This window comes from Erithacus rubecula (genome assembly GCF_903797595.1).
Source record: "Erithacus rubecula genome assembly, chromosome: 2".
Taxonomy (NCBI): Eukaryota; Metazoa; Chordata; class Aves; order Passeriformes; family Muscicapidae; genus Erithacus; species Erithacus rubecula.
The window spans coordinates 73,196,638-73,213,649 of record NC_136685.1 but is presented as its reverse complement, the minus strand read 5'-3'; the positions used below and the strand labels follow the sequence as shown (position 1 = coordinate 73,213,649).

The 17,012-nt window shown below is 34.8% G+C and overlaps 1 protein-coding gene across 12 annotated transcripts in view; it reads left to right on the top strand.

The window, feature by feature from the left end:
- QKI (QKI, KH domain containing RNA binding) overlaps positions 1-17,012 on the top strand; it is a 151,601-nt gene that overhangs the window by 49,805 nt on the left and 84,784 nt on the right. For all 12 annotated transcript variants that reach the window (XR_013777820.1, XM_079333477.1, XM_079333476.1 and 9 more), the window contains exon 3: positions 12,997-13,113. Coding sequence is in view for 11 of the 12 variants with exons in the window: in XM_079333477.1 (XP_079189603.1) it covers positions 12,997-13,113 (117 nt within the window). In the remaining variant the exon portion in view is untranslated. The remainder of the gene's footprint in view (positions 1-12,996; positions 13,114-17,012) is intronic.

Below are 17,012 nucleotides of genomic sequence, written 5' to 3'. Positions count from 1 at the left end.
GTTTGATACTTGATTAAGTATCTTGGGGTTAATGCTTAATTTAGAAAAAAACAAGGCTTATTTTTCTAATAGCTGAAAGCATGAATGCCCTCAAATAAGGTATAAACTTTATATATCTTAATTGTCATCTTCATTAGAGAGATAAAAAAGTGCCATATGATTTAAATAGGATTTTATCTTTGATCCACTTTCAAAATTAAGGTTAATGTTGGGAAAAATCTGTGTCTAATTGCTTAAAAGCTTTTTATTTGGCATATAACTTAAAACTATATCTGGTTCTTGCAGTGAAGGCTGTTTGACTATAAGCTTGAAATAAGTACAGCACCTTAGTCGAAACATTAGTCCTGCTTGATACTCTTTGCTGCTTCTTCATGTCTGAGATTTTTTTACAGTTTCTTCTCAAGAACCTGTTTAGTTCTTGAACCCAGACCTGATAGTTATCACTGTCTTATAGCTGGCTCAGAGAGAAGAGCAACGCCTGGTCTGTGGCTCCTCAGCAAGTGAAGTGATAGTGAAGAAGCTTTTCTGTCCCCTTTTGTAGTCCCAGTGTTGGTGGCACTCTGATGCTGGCTGGAGCAGGTCCCTGAAAGCAGCTGTTGGATTAAGATGTGGAACTGTAATACAGGTGAAAGCCTTTAGCAGAGAGGACTTTGCCTTTTTGTTTCTGGTGTTCCTTGTGCTGTGGCATGCTCTGACAGGATGAGAAGAAATCGGGAAATTCCAGATCTGCTCTTAGCAGGAATTGTCTGTCCCCTTCCTTGAAGTTTGCTGTAGTGTTTGTGGAAGCAAGGTGTAACTGCGCAGCTTAGTGTCAGCTTTTACAAACCTGCAACAGTGACAGCTGGGTCTCATTTGTCTTAATGTTAACAGCTGTTTTTTTCTTATTACAGGAGCAACTTCTGCTTGTGACAGTAGTACTATCAGTGTGGTTTTCTATAATTTTGAGATATTCTTGCATTAATTTATGTGGGTTTTGTGTATGTTTTTCTTCTCTATAGTAAGCAAAAGCTCAGGTGGATTGTACGTAGCAGGATGATGCACCAGATAAGGTTTTCAGGCCCTGAATAAAAGGGATTAGAGAGATTTGACTGCTTTGCTCAGGGAGTTTGATGTATTGTGTGTAGGCAGATTGGCTTTTTTTCTGTACCTCCGTATAGAGGGATTTGTGGCTATGGAGCTGTATAGTAATTTGAGTCTTCTCTTGTGTTTGGCTCATGAGCCATTTCTGAAGTGCTGGGTCCCTTTTTTAATAAACACAGCAGCTCTTTGTGGATCTTCATTTTTAATTATGTGACTTGTTTAGGCCAGTGCCAATATTACCTATGTGTTATGTTATACAAAAAGATTGGAATAAATATCAACAGCTAATTTATCTAGCTAATCTTAGCTAATCTATTAGACTTGCCTTTACTCCTTCTATATACCTAATGCAGTTTATAGTACTAGCTTTTTTCCAATGATTGTTTCATTCTGCACAGTGAAAAACAGAAGCACACAGCTTTTATAGCTTTATGTTAGAGGTCAGTAATTTAAGAGTTATTCTTAAATTCTCTCTACCTTTGTAGTCTGTTATCTGACTTTTGCCGCTTCTCTTGAAAGGAACTTATGGAGTGCAACATCTTCAGTGTTTTGAAATTTCTTGGTTCTTTGATGTTATAATGTAAGGTCTTACAGCAGCATTGATTTCAACAAAACAACATAGATCTCCCTTTAGATTTGGATTGCTTTCTACCTTCCATCTGAATGTTCTATTATCTTAATGCCAAAACTGTATGGGGTAGGTGTAATTTTTTACAGGAAAATGAAAAAAGTTTTCTTAATTCTAGGATAGTAAAGCTTCTTAGCATTCACTTAATTTTGAACTAAATGGTAAATCTCTTTGCATGAATGCTTACATCTTGGGTTAATTTTCAGAAAATTATACTGAAACAAATATTGATTATATGTGATAATTTGTCAAATCTAGAATATTAGGATACGCATTTTTTGTTATGCTGCTAGACTGATCTTCAAATTGGTCAAAGAATTGATGAAGAAATTTTGTTAGCTCTTCAGCAGCTAATCTGGGAAAACAATGCCTTTGAGATTAAAGGTACTACTGTTAACATAGAAATAATTTTTTTCTTTTTCCACCTCTGATAACACATGTATACATTGTATTTAAAAGTAAAGTGTAATCTTCTGCCCAGAGGATCTGAAAATACATTTTCCAGGAAGACTGTTAGTGGTTCAGTGTTATTTCAATGGATGAAAATTAATTTGGCATTCTAGATAATACTTTGAAGATACTAAGTTTTGTATGTACAGGAATTACTACATCCTGAATTCTTATGACTGTATTTTGATGATGAATTCTGGCACATACCTGTTTCAAACAGATGACAAAAGAAAACTGTATGTGGCTTCTCTGATTAGTTGTATTGCATTCAGCCAACGATGTGTAGCTGCTCAGATGGTTTTGTCACATTAATTAGCATTTCAGTGCTAAAAATGAAGTTTTAGATAAGTATCTAGCTATTATTGTATTTCCTTAAATTTTTTTCAATATCTAACAGGAGCAACATCAACTATTTAATTTTGATCTACTCAGATCCTCCTTTAAACTGCAGGTTTAGAATTTGGAGAAAAAAGTTGTTTCCTTCACTGTATTACTTTTGGTTTGTTTTTATCTTTTAATCTGTTCTTTCAGATTTCTTTGTTCTTTAATCAAGCAAGCTGTATTACCATTATTGAAATGACCTGGAAAGCTAGTCTGATTTTTATTTTATTTGTTTCATTTTTTGTAGATCTGGTTTAACGTATTTACATGAGGTTTGTAAGGCTGTTTGTCAGTTAAACATGCTCTCAAAGCCTTCAGCTGAGGTTATTAGAGGTGAATGATGTGGATTTAAAGGATTTAGTAATTCATTCTAAATCCCAGCTATACTTTTAAATGCATTTTTTCCTTTTTTTTTTTTTTTTTTTTTTTTTTTTGGAAGAAGCCTTTTAAGCATTAGGATGTGGTCTGCTGGGTAAAAATGATATTTTATTGACATCACGTGGATAATCTGGTTTGTCTAGCTTACTGCTGCAGTGATCAGAAAGATTCTGAGCTTCTTGAATGATCACTGTATCAGTGGCTGATACTCTGCTCAGTCAGGAACAAATGTGAATAATCTGTAATAATCTGTGGTGGGCAAGTCAACTCTACCAGCAAAGCTAACATTGCAGAATGATGGTGTCTAACTTGAGTCACCCTTAGAGGATCTGAAGGGCTCTATAAGAGAGCTGGAGAGGGTCTTTTAGAGTGGGTCAAGGGGGAATTTAGAGATGTTACGAAGAAATTCCTCACCCTTAGGGTGGTGAGACAGTGGAACAGGTTGCCCAGAGAATCTGTGGATGCTCCATCCCTGGAAGTGTTCAAGGCCAGGTTAGATGGAGCTTTGAGCAACCTGATCTGGTGGAAGGTGTCCCTGCCCATGGCAGGGGTTTGGAATTATGATCTTCAAGCTCCTTTCCAACCCCAGCAGTTCTATGATTTTATGAAGTGCAGTAAATTGATACTTTTCTTTTAAGATGGTTGTATTGCTGTGGTGTTGGGGCTTTAATTGTATGGTGGTACTTCATAAAAACAATTTAGTTTTTATTGTAGCAAGCAATATATCTATTAAGATTAATCACCCAGTTAATATAACCTTGATTTTCTGTCTGAAATTATATGATGTACTGTTGATTTTGGCACATCCCAGAACAAAACTGGAATTAGTATTTCATCTGTTGAGTAAATTACAGTGCCAGAATATAGGTACTAGCAAAGAGAACTTAATAGTTGAGTAGGACTCAGGGTTACTCTTTGAAAATTTAATGCTTATGATTCTAGTAAATAACAGAATTACTTGAAATGGCAAAATATTAAAATGAAACAAATCCTGATTTGTCATATTAAAAAATCCTAAAAGTTCTAATTTATTGTTCTACCTGTTTTTACGTTACTTAGAGAATGTCACCTAAGCAAGAAATAGTAGATGTGTAATTTTAAGGTAGATCAAACTGTTTGTTATAGCAATCCATCCTTTAAACCATTAAACATGTATTGCTGGTGTCCAAGAAGGGAAAGCAGCAATTCTTAGTCCTACAGAACAAGATGCTACTGTTCATCACTGATTGTTTGCAATCCTCTTAGTAAAGTTTTACTGGAAAACATAGATAAATTTCTATCAGCATTTCTTATTAAAGATCATGTGCAGAGTCTATGTAGGCAAAATCTGTTTTCTGACTGTCCAGCAAATGATAAATATTGTGCACAAGTTTTTTGAGCCAACTGACTTGAAGCATGCATGTGTTCATTCAAGAGATTTTATTTGGTTCTGATCATAATGTGAACAATTCAGTGTTTGAATTGTAGCTTTCTAGATGAGGTGAGTTAGAGGTTAGACAGCATTGAGGTGGACTGACTCATGCATGCCATGAGACATAAATACCCCAGTACTTAGAAGAGAGATTCAGGTTGTTGTCTCCTGTTCCACATAGTGCTTAATAATAGGTTTGATAAAATGTATGGAGATGTTTCTCTTTTCTGGACATCCCATAGAATCTGTACTGTTCTAATTGACTTAAGAAACTATGTTTAAAAACCCAGTTAAATACAATGTAATTTAAAGGAAATTAACATGTTAGAAAATTACTCCTACATTAACTGCTTTATGTAATACTGAAATGTTGTTCTGGGAAAGAGTAATAGATACAGGTATTTGTATACAGAGAACTCATTTCCTCTGTTATGAGCCAAATTTTTCATTGGAAACTCTGCAATGACTAATAGGTAAAACCTTTGCACTCATTTGTGCATTTTCCTCCAGATGCTGATTTTTTTTTGTGCGTAGTTTATGAGACTTCAAAACACTGAATATTAACTTTGTTGTCGTGCTGCACAAATGCTGTGTTTTAGTAGTGTATTACAATTATGTTCATATCCTTTGTTTTTGCATTAATACATATTTTACAAATGCTTTTGAGCTAGACCAAACTGGTCTTATTCCCACAATAATTATCAGTTCTTTCCCATAACAAGACAAGCTATTATTTGCCTTTGATGTTGAAAAGTGATTATAGTAACTGAACTAGAACTAAAAAAAAAAAAAAAAAAAGCCCAAAATGCCCCCAACTCTATAATCTTTATTTAAAATGTATGCAGTGTACTAAATGAAGATGGAACCAATCTGAGTGCATTACATATGTACTGAAAATTATGCTTAGCCATTTAATACACTAAAGAAAAAATCTTTTCACTGGATGTTCTCCTCTTTGTGCCTACTCAAATTTTAGAGAATTACAACTATTTTAAATATTTTTGCTGTAGTGACCCTTTTATTAAATGTTGGGGATTAAATTTTTCACACTTGAAGTAATCTCAGAGGTAGCTCAATAGATGTGCTAGAAGTTTCGAATTTTTTTGTTTTTTATCTAGCAGAAAGTACCTAATTGAAAATATGACAGATCCTAATTTTCTGGCAGTTTATATTCTGTATTTTATTTTCAATACCTTAAAGGTTTTATTTTTGTGTTAATTGATAAAGCGATTATTAATAATAATTTTTATGTATAGGTTGCTTACAGCGCAGCATTTCTAATTTACTACTTCAGTTCATCACTTAAATGTTTCAATAGTTCTTATTTAGCTTTGATTATAGATCAGATACACACCAAATGTAAGTGGATATATTTGACATAAGCGGATTATACATATCAGGCTGATAGTCAGCACATGTGTTCTTTGGCCTTCACTTGGTTATTTTGCTCAGAAAATGTGCCATATTTAGGGATGGAGAGAATGTTTCTCATGCATTGTCTGCAGTAATTCTTCTGTTACCAGCAGTGGGTGGGTTTAGTAGAGGCTTGGGGAAATAACTTCATGTTGTCACTGGCAGTGTTAACACCTACCTAAAGTTAGTTTGTGTGTAAAACTTCTAAACGTGGTTACTGTTGTCTGTGTTCAGTGTATTGACAGTGATAATACCATCTGCTTTGTCAGCCTCTTCTCCCTTTAAATCTCATCAGATAATCTGTTTTTTCTTAACCATGTTATAAACTTGCTGAATTCTGCCTGAGCACATTTAATCCTCAGGCTGCATGTTAATGCAGTTAATAAAAGATTTCCCCATTTCACCACTATTCTGGAAACACTGTACTTTTCCCCTCTTGATTTCTGAAATACATGCAAGAAGCTATTTATGTGAACTTGGCCTTCCTTGTTTTTGGTTAGTATACAATATGGTCACTGAGTAAATTGTGTATGGGATGCCCTTGTTTTTATGTGATAACAGCCCTTATTGCTTCAACAAAAGCTGTGTAGCTGTTTTTTGTTGAGATAAGTGTGGTATTGAATCACTGAAAATACTTAGAAAGAAAGGCATGAAATATATCTGAGGCTTTGTCTTCACAGGAAAAGAAACTTTCTGTTAATTCCAATTTACCAAAAAATGTAGTGGCAACATCATCTGTATGGGGGGAGATAGTGGCAACAGTTTCAAGTATTTAAAGAAAATATTTTGACTGAAAGGAGGAGGTGGGGACTGTGAATGTTAGCTGAATTTAATGTTAGTGAATTTAATCCATAGCTGCTATTTTAATGGCAAATTACATGTGTGCAGGTGTAAATACTGTTACCAGTATGTGTGTGTGTTTGTACACTTACATGTACAGAAATACACATCACCACAGCTGTGCTTGTAAAAAAAGCCCAACTAACCAAACATCCCAGCACCCCCCCAAAAAACCCCAAAACAACAAACAAACCCAAAGCAACAAGCAAAAGCCAGGTTTTGGACAAAATTACCATTGTGGAAATGATTATATGGTCATGATATATTAATGGAGTAAATATTGGAAAATCTTATTTGATAGAAAGTATCTGCAGCATAAGGTAGGGTAAATCAACCATTTGTCATTTAATTTTTCCCTATGAAATGTTGCAGATTACTTTCTCAGAAATTCATTCTCAAAGGTCCCTGCTCATAATTTTATGCTACAAGCTTGTTTTCTTTATTAAACACTAAACTACCTAACTGAACGTATACAATCCTATGATTTAATATGCTGTATTTTGTTTCCTAATACCTCTAGTGGTTTTATGCTTTTTTCAAGATAGAGGCTTTCAAAAAATCAAATCAGCTGTATGTGTCTGATTTATTTTTTTATGAATATATAAGACTCAGCTGAGAGCAATGCAAACTTTTCTAAGAAATACAGGAAAATGACTGTATTACCAGTATCATAAAACAATATTCCTTTAAAAAAGAGGACAATGAAAATAAATTAAACCTAAATTTGCTAATTTTGGTGGGTCAGTGAAAGCTTTATTGGATTCAGAGTCCATTTTTGTAATTGTTTTGTCAGCATAGTGGTATTATTTGTCTTCTGCTTTACTATTTCCAGTTTGCTTGCGTATAAATGTTATAATTAAATGCATTAGCTGATTTTTCTTTGTTAAAAACACGCATGAAAATGCATACTTGAATTTAATTGTAGCTTCAATAAATTTATTAATCCTTGGAGTAATGTTAATCTTGCTCACAGGGAGTACTGACATTAAACAAACACTATTGTGAGTGTCATACACATTCATCACGCTTTGTTTTGAATGCCTTCATTGTCTTGCAGTTCCTTTGTGTCTCTTCATTACTCCATTTCCACAGTTGGCATTTTAGCCTGTGACTCTGTCAGATTAAGTTATCTCCTGAATGGTCTTGGAGTATGACTACTGCAATCTGAAGACATAGAAGTTTTCTTCTGAAGTGGCTAAACTGACTGCCAGTATTGCTGCCTAAGATAAAATTACCAGATGCTCTCCATTCTAACATCCCGTTTTTAGTTGCTTCTTAACCATGACATATTTTAACCACTGAACCACGCAGAGTCCTGGTCTTCAGATGTTTTTTATTTGGTGTGGAAAATCATATTGAAGTGAAATGAGCAGGAAATGCTGCTCTCTATGGCTTCAAAAAGCAAACTAACCACCAGGACACTTTAAACCACATTTTTGAGATTCTTTAGTTTATTTAATGTATCAGTATGCAATCTGAAAGTTGATTTGACTATGGAGAAGGCTCAATATAAGGTATAGTTTTTTCTCTTGATGAAAATCCACTTTCAGCTGGTAGTTATGTTTAACATAACTAGGCTGTAGACTAAATCTGGGAAAAAATATGGATAAGGAAAGGTGAGGCTGCTCGCTAACTAATTGAGAAGTCTGAAGCTTTTGTACTGTTACAATAAAAAAAAAGGAAATTATATGTAAAGGTAGTCTCAAAATTGAGAACTTGTTTTCGTATATGATATAACTACACTGAAGTTGCTTTCTGCAGGAGGTTAAGAAGTATCATCAAGAGTGGGACATTTATGATTACAAGTACTCAGTTGTAGTAATTGCAGCAGGTTTAATAGAATTTATGTGATTTTTCTAAGCTGGGTATCAGAAGGTGAAACCAAATGCTGGATTACTAGAAACATCGATACATTGCAAAGCATTTGTTATGAATAATTAGTAAAGAAAGGGTTCCTTTTTTTCTGTGTTTATAATATTTTTTTCTGAATTTAGCTGCTTATTTTATCTGAAAGTATGTGTAAAGTCAGCATGAAGAGTAGAGCATCTTCTGGTTTTATTATAATGAGGAACTACTCATTATACTACTCCTACTACAGGAGCTTTTCTTGAGACTTTCCTTAAAATACTGTTTAGGCTGGGTATGAAAAGTACTGAAATGCACATCATAACTGAGAAACATAAAAGCGTTTTAAAACTTTTCTTGATTTCCTTAAGTAGAAATAGACTTGAAGAATAGCTTGTTTTGGCTTTTTTCTGGTATAAGTAACTGACTCTGCAAAATCAATGTTTAGTAAGTCACTGGAACATTTTCTAATAAGATGGTAGAATGAATGAGTTTTTAATTGAGTTAAATAATTGTTTGATCAAATGCATGTGTTTATGTTCTTGCTAGATTTGGATATTTCAATCAAATTGGCTTTTTTCAAATTCATTTCCCTTAATGAAGTAAAAAAAAAATTTTGTAAGTTAAATTAGTTCTTGTCACATCCTATTTTCATATTTCAAAGGAAAACACAATATACAAGAGTTATAACAGTAGTATGAAATTTAGTGCTGCTAGTCTGCCTCAGATTTTAACATGCATTGAAAGATCCTTAAACAGTGCATTTCTCATACTAAAAATCAGACTTCTATGTAATCTCTTATTAATCAGCAGCTCTGAGACTTTGACATGGTTTATTCTTGCTTTTTTTTACTACTTTTTTCTTGAGTGTGAGGACTGGTGAGGACCATAAAAGCAGCTGGTCTGCTTAGGAAATAGTTGAATACAAGATTTTTTTATGAGGGGCTTCTTTTGCAGTGGACTTATTAGGTAGGTCACCACATAGAAATTTTGTTGACTCTTGGGTGTGTCAGTTGCTGTAGAATAATCATTAATATCCCAGAGTATGTAAAAACATTAGGATTTGGAGCAGCTTTTTTTCCCAATACATTTGTTCCTGCTTGAACATTTTGAGTATCAAAGATCCTCATGTGCAGTCTCCCAAGCTATGCTGTCTCTTTTCTTTAAGGGTGTGTGTTTTGGATATCCTCTCAAAAAAAGGCAACAACTGTCTTATACACCAGCAAGATCCACTAGTGTTTTGTTTTTTACATGGTGAAAACTTCTAAACATGGGAAGTGAGCAAACCAAGGGAATGTGAGGATGATGATGCAGAGAAACATGCAGAGAGAGAGCAACACAAGTGTACCTGGTTGAAACTTCAGCAGCTGAGCTCCACTTAACACTTGCAATTCCTGGCTTTAGGATGCTCTTGTGCTTGTGTGTTAACCTCATGGAGATTGTTTCTTTGGTTATCATTTTGAGTTGATGAAGATTTCAGCACATGAAAATAAAACTAAGCAAAGCAATTGTGAAATACCACTAGTGGAAATTTTACAAATATTATACAAAAATATATTTAGTGTAGAGAGATGGTAATTGTGGAAGTGCTGCCTTGGGCCAGGCTCTTGCACTGCCCAAAGTGTATGCTTTCAATAAACACCTAACTTATTCCTTTTGCTCTGTCTAGTCTCTGTTCCATGTCAGCCTTTCCCTTTAAACTGAAGTCAGTTTCATTTAACTGAAGTCAGTTTCATTTGGTTGCTTTTTCTGTGTTGTTGATGTTAGAGTCAGTTAATCTTAGCTTGAGCCACTTCTGGTTAATTTTTAACATTATCTCACTTTTCAGCTTGTGTGAGGTTAGATACATTCTAAGTAGTGCAGCCTTAAATTGGTCAAATTGATTTCTGAACCTCTGCTGTTTCTTTACTAGCAATTCTCTGGGGGTGAGGTGAGTCCTACAGTACTCAAACGCAAAGTGAGAAACACTCCCAGAAAATAAAGGGAAATAGTCTTAGCTTTGTCTCTGTACAAATGTTAGAACAAACAGTATCCCTGAACACAAGTGTGTTATTTATAGAGAAACAGAATGCAATGATGAGTGTGATTGGGTGACAACATGAGACAAAGAGCAAGAGAAATAGTTAGACGTTAAGAATGATCTTCTGAATTTGTCAGATGTCTCATTCTGATAATTCTGTGTGATGTTCTAGCTGGCCTGACAGGTAAGAGAAGCAGTAGCTGCAGATACAGCTGGATTCTGACAAAACTGTCTGACTTGAAGGCTTACTCTGTGTTCCTCAGTTGTGGTTTTGCTGGTCACTGCTCTGTCTCATGAAGTCTGAATCACGTTTTTCTATGAGTTCTGAGCTCAGACTTTTAAGATGGTAATCTGAGGAAGTGAATACTGACAGTGATACATTGGTACAAAAAGTAGGGATCATTTGTTACAGCAATACTTGACTTAATCTTTGATAATCAATTACTGATGAGTCAGTTAAGACTGCATCTCAGGTGGGGTCCTGCAGTATTCTCCATCTTGTTTCTCCAGCACATTGAAGAAAAACTGTTAGGATAAAAAGTAAGAAAGAAATTAATTCATTACCAAATGCTTTTAAAGATGGTTTTGGATTTTAATTCTGTCTTGAAATTACTGTGCCTGAAGTCAACAATGTGGAATTCATTACGCAAATGTAGAGCAATATGCTGTTGCAGGGGCACATAAAATTTTGTATGAATAGAAAATTAGGGGAAAGAATCAAGGCTGAGGTAATGGAGAAGAGTATTTGGGGACAGTGAATGTTGAAACAAGCATAAGAACTTAATTTTTGAGGGAGGGAAAAATACAACCTGAGATGTGTTAATAAGATTGTGGTTTATAAGATATAATTGTTCTGAGTAACTTAACATTGTTGAGATCTCAGTAGAAGTATTGCCTTGTCTAGGCATTCTGCTTTTAGATATGATCAAATTCTAGGGCCCAGGAGGGCCAATGGGAGCAGGCAGAGGTTTGGAAGGAATAGCTGCACAAAAAGACTCCCAAGTGCTCATACATATAGTTTGGAAAGAAAAGGCAGAGTTGAGCTGCCTTGGAACAATTTATGAAGGCTCTTTATAAGGAGCTTATCCTGAGAGTAACTGGTAAAGGAACTGGTTTAACATTTAACAGATTGTGTTGCAGTTTTAAGTCTTTGATTCTTCAACTAGAAATTCTAAATAATGTTCAGATGACATGAATAAAGTTGCAAACTTGGGTAATGACAATTCCTCCTTTTTTATTTATTTATTTTTTTTTTTTTTTTTGTATCCTGTGTAGTTCTATTTAATTTACTTGTATCCAAAGTCTGTTATTATTTTGATTATTCTTTTACTCATTATCCAAATCAATGGAACGTTAGAGACTGCGGTTTTTCTTGGGAAATGGAGAATAATCATCTTGTGTGTTGGTTAAAATATTGATTAAAGTCAGCTTTGCAATATTTTAGCATTATTGGTGGAAGGGCATATATATCTAAAGTTCTTGTGTGCAGAAGTATGGTTGGGGAGAAAAGTAAGTAAGATACTGTTCATGTAAGACTGTGGTACAATTCTGGTATTAAACATGGAATGTGTGATGTGAGATTTTAATAATATTTTACGATTGAACTTTATTTCTTGTACCTAGTTCATTGCTTTATTGAGGAGTAGTGAATATTTCTTTAATTTCTTATGGTTCACAGTTTCTCTGTGTGTTCACAAGTTCCTTCTGTCTTTACTCCACACCCCCTCACCTCCCTATAGTTGATTCAGATTTCAGAATATGTCTTTGTTTTCTGAGCTTGCAATACTAAATAACTTTGGGAGTATATATTCCCAGAATAGTTTAGCTGCTGTGAAGCACTGTTAATTTTCTTAAAGAACTTTAATTTGCTTGCATTCATAATTTCTGCTTACTCTTAAATCATTTCTGGTGTTTGGTGTTTCATAAGGATTTCAAATACGTTGAGTTTTAGTATTCAAGCCTGATTTTAATTAGCTAAGGAAATGAAAGCCAACAACTTCTTCACAATTCCATTGAATAACTTTGTTTACCAGGATCTAAAATACCCAAAGCAGAGTGTAACAGTAGAGTTTCTGTTCTTTTAATTTCTTCTTTGAATGTAATGTTCGGCCTGAAATGTCTTAGTTTATCTCTTGTTTGAGCTGCTGCTTCATCTTTGCACTGCAGTTGTCACAGAGTACCGCTCTGTATTCTCAAAGCTACCATCACTTAGTGCTTTTTTATTTATGTCATAGTTTTCAGAATGTGGGGTTGAAAATAATGAGCTCAGAGTTTCTGTAAAAGCCTGTGCAACTTAGTGAGGAGGAAATTAAGATTTCCACCACTGCTGATGTAGACTACCTGATGTTACATCTAAAAGAACTAGTTTCATCTGAAACTTATATCCTCAAAGTTGGGGTCACCTAATGTATGAAAACTGTAGCTCAGGCATTTAGTATGGTGTCCTAAGCCATTGAACACTTGATACTTATAGACATAGAAATACGTCTTGTTAAACTTTAAATTAATTTTCTTTACTTGATTTCATAGAAATTATTTTTTTTCTTTCAGTTTAACTTTGTTGGAAGAATCCTTGGGCCAAGAGGACTAACAGCAAAACAGCTTGAGGCAGAAACAGGATGCAAGATAATGGTCCGAGGGAAGGGCTCAATGAGGGACAAAAAGAAGGTAAGGTCTTGAAGGACAGTGTAGTTTCAGATGCATAATTTTGTTTTCTAATGGAGGATAAACTCATTCTTACTATTATGCTTTTTTGTTATCAAATGTCTTACACAGACTTAGTAAATAACACAGGCTGTCCTGAAGAAATAAAATGTACATGCTCTATAATTCTGCAACTAGGAGTCTAGCAATTATATAGTATTCTTAAGTAATAATTAACTTACATTTGTGTCACTTTTCACAAGGTAAAGGTAAAAAGTGAAATTAAATGTGTATTTCTAGGAAAGAACTGTTAACCTCAAAGGTCTTATTTATAACTTTCTTGTATTTTAATATCCAAAGTAATGATTTGTGCATGGAGTGTGTGTGGATTGGAAAAAAAAAAAGAGGAGTTAAATGTATTTCTGGTAGTCACTTCTGTCTGAGTGAACCAAAAAGCACTGTGTTTCTGGTTTTGTTTTGTGTTCAGTGGAGTTGCAAAGTCATTAGGGCTGTTCTTGCCTTGTCCTGCAATATGCATGCTCTGCCCATGTGAATAGGGAAACTGTGTGATAGAGCCATCCTGGATGTCAGGTTGCTCTCGTGGTAGCTCTGTTTTTCTAGGTTTATTTTCTAGCTATTTCCCTTTACTTCTGGCTACTGCTGTTGAAGTTACACCAACATCTCCACTGTAGTTTTGAATATTGCCTCTTTGTTCCCAAAAATACAGTTTCTTTTGGTTCTTTTTTAGAAGAACCCCTGTCCCCCTTTTCCCTTACAAGTCAACCACATAATACATTCTATTGGTATATATGTAGTGCATAAGAATTATAATAGAAAGTTAATGTCTACTCTGTTAAACATCTCTTCCTTCCCAAAGCTTATGTGTTACCTTCAAATTCCATTTAATGTCTCTTGTTTTCATAATCTGCTGTAATACTGTCACTGTCATTTGTCTTATCCTACCATTGCTGTAGATTTTGGATGTCCAGGTTTCTTAGGACCATGTCCAGGTGGCTGCTAGGTGTAGTGTCCTCCTACCACTGTGCTTCAAAACCTGTCCTGTCTTGTGGGGAGTCGTCTCTCTTGACAGCTTGGGCAGGTTTACTCTCTGGGGAAGTATTTTTTGACTGATTTTCCCTATTCTCCATGCCTCTTTTATTGTATTTTTTGATGACTCACAGAAGAGTAGGCAGTGGGAGTTACTGGAGTTCTGTATTTAAGAAAAAGATTAGAAGAACTGAGACCACCTAAGTCACCTGTTTTGTTTTTTTTTAAGTTTAGTAAGAAAAAAAGCTACTTTCAATAAGGACAAGTGTGGCAAATCACATAAAACCTTGTAAACATTACAAACTAGAACTTGATATCCAGTCAGCACTTGAATGCCCACTAAAACATTCAAAGTTGGTTCTCTCATAATTTTTAAACATAAAGTACTTGACCATTGATAATGTAATGAGATAATACTGCAGTTAGTGTGGAAGGTATTAGAACCATATCTTATTGTAATGTATTTGTATATCAAACAGTATGATATAGGTTGTAAACCAGTGTTGAGTGCCAAATAATTTTCTTCAGAAAACTGATTTTCATGCCATCCATTCTTAATATTTTCAGCTCATTTGCTCTCCTGAGGTGATTTGTATTGGTCATTAGTTTACATTTTTCAGAGCAGACTCTTTGGTGCTATACCTCTGTTGATGAAGTAGGAAGAATTTTATAATCCTTAATTATAATGCACAGCAGTAAGATGTTTATTTTAAAAATAATGATTTGGCAGCTGATTTCAGGCATGGCAGTCGCAGACAAAAGAAAGAATTGATATCTGTCCGTCTGGGGCACAAGTACACTTCTTGCTGTTGACTGTTTCCTCTTTTCCTGGTGAATTATACTTACAGATGAACTCCCTGGTCTTGCAGTGCATTTAATGATAACCACCTTTTATCATATTCTCATATGGGTTCTCTCTTTGCAGGTTGTACTGCAGAATGCTAATGAACATCAAAATATAAAATACAGAAGTAATACTGTTTTTTTCATGACAGGTTCAGATACACTAATTTTTTCTTTAAACCCTTTCCTTTCTCTAGAGTCACTGTTGTTTAAAAAAGTCAGTATTTGAAATATATGTCACTTAATAGTTTTGAAATTTGGAGGAGCTAAGAGATGCAGGTTAATTTTTTATGTGTAATTTGTGAGTATAATTTATACTTGCAAATCCAGTGTTAATTATAAAAGAAGATTTATTGGTTGTGGGAATAATTACTAAAGCAGTGTCAGCTACATGGTACTAAATACATAAATAAACTGTCCAGGTACTTTTCCTACCTTGCTAGTGGTTGCAGAATCCAAGAGAAAATACAAAGACTGACATGCTGGAAAATAAACCATCCAGATATGCTCTGCAGAGAATTTTGCTTTGCTGTGTGGTCACATGAAAGAGGTAATGAATTGGGAATCCTTGTCATGTGACCAAAACACTTGAACTGGCATCAAGTCTTGAAACTTGCTGACAGATTCTCCCGGAAAGCAGGGAAAATCCTCAAATAGTTCATATTTGAGTCTCAGCTGGTAATCAGAACATCTCTCTAGGCAGCTTTCAACAAATTTAAAATCAAAACCTTAATTACTGAGAATACTGTGATTAGAGCCTAGGGGTACTTGAAGGAGATTATTGGGGAGGGAAAAGGGGTTGCAGGCATTCATCAAAAGCTAATGAATGTGTAACTTTATTAAGACCAAGGCATTATTTTCTTGGTCTGAATGGACCTTTCATTAGGTAAAGAAGAAAACTGGTAATTTGCACACTAGTTAAAGAAAGCTTATATTGATGACTGTCCAGTAATGGACAAGCAAAACTTTTTTTTTGCATCTCCCCTGTCTTAAATGGATTCTGTAAAACAGGCATTGGTGTGCCCATAGGGAGTCAGCCCTGTGCTCTATAGCACACTGCCATTATCTCACTTTAGAGGGGTGTGAAGCCCTACAGCATCAGGCTGCTGACTTGTGGCAGCCTTGGTCAACACCATTGGTTTTTTTCCATTTCTTTCTACTTTTAGACAAGAATCTCCCTAGAACAGTGTGTGATGAGAGATCATCATTCATTTTCACTTCACAAGGAAGCCATCTCATTATGATACACAGAAATTTTTTCTTACAATTGGTAGTTTCAGATAGAAGGGCATGCAGCTATGCAGTTCTGAATTTGAATAACTGTGCCTTCATCCTCTGTAGCAGCTTTAAGTCTGTTGCACTTCACTCTGTGTTGGATGATTTGAACTGATTCATGGTTCTGACCTACTTGTTCCAGTTTACTTGTTCCTCCAATCCTGTTCACCTTGCAAGCAAGCAGAAGCACAAGGTTTCATGAAAGACATGCACTCTGTACCAGTCTTCATCATTGACCTGTGCAGAGTTGTTACAGTAAATAGATAATTCCATTTCTTCATACTCTAATTTTTTCTGTTTTTTTTAGTATGGCTAAAAAGGAATTACAAAAACCCTGACCTTGGTACCTGCACAAAGTTTGTGGAAAATACCAGACGGGAAAAAATTACCTGTCTTGTGATCAGGATATTTTATTAGATTTACATGCTGTATGGTGTTAGATATTTGTAATATTTTTTTACCTTTTAGGCTTTATCATTTGATAAACTTTGTTTTCCAATGGAAAGCTTAAACATTCTGTTTAGCTGATAAAGTGATAGTGACATCAAATAATACATTTTACTGTCTTGTTGAGCAAGCCCTGTTATTGCCATCTTAATTAATTATGAGATGCTTAGCTTTTATATTCTATGAAAAGTGCTATGTTGAACAAATCATAAAGTTCTGGTGCTGACATGCATGTTGAAATGGAATATATTTAGCATATGGGAGGAGATTAAGTTGTTTTGTGTTTCAAAATGGAAGGCTGTCCAGCCAGC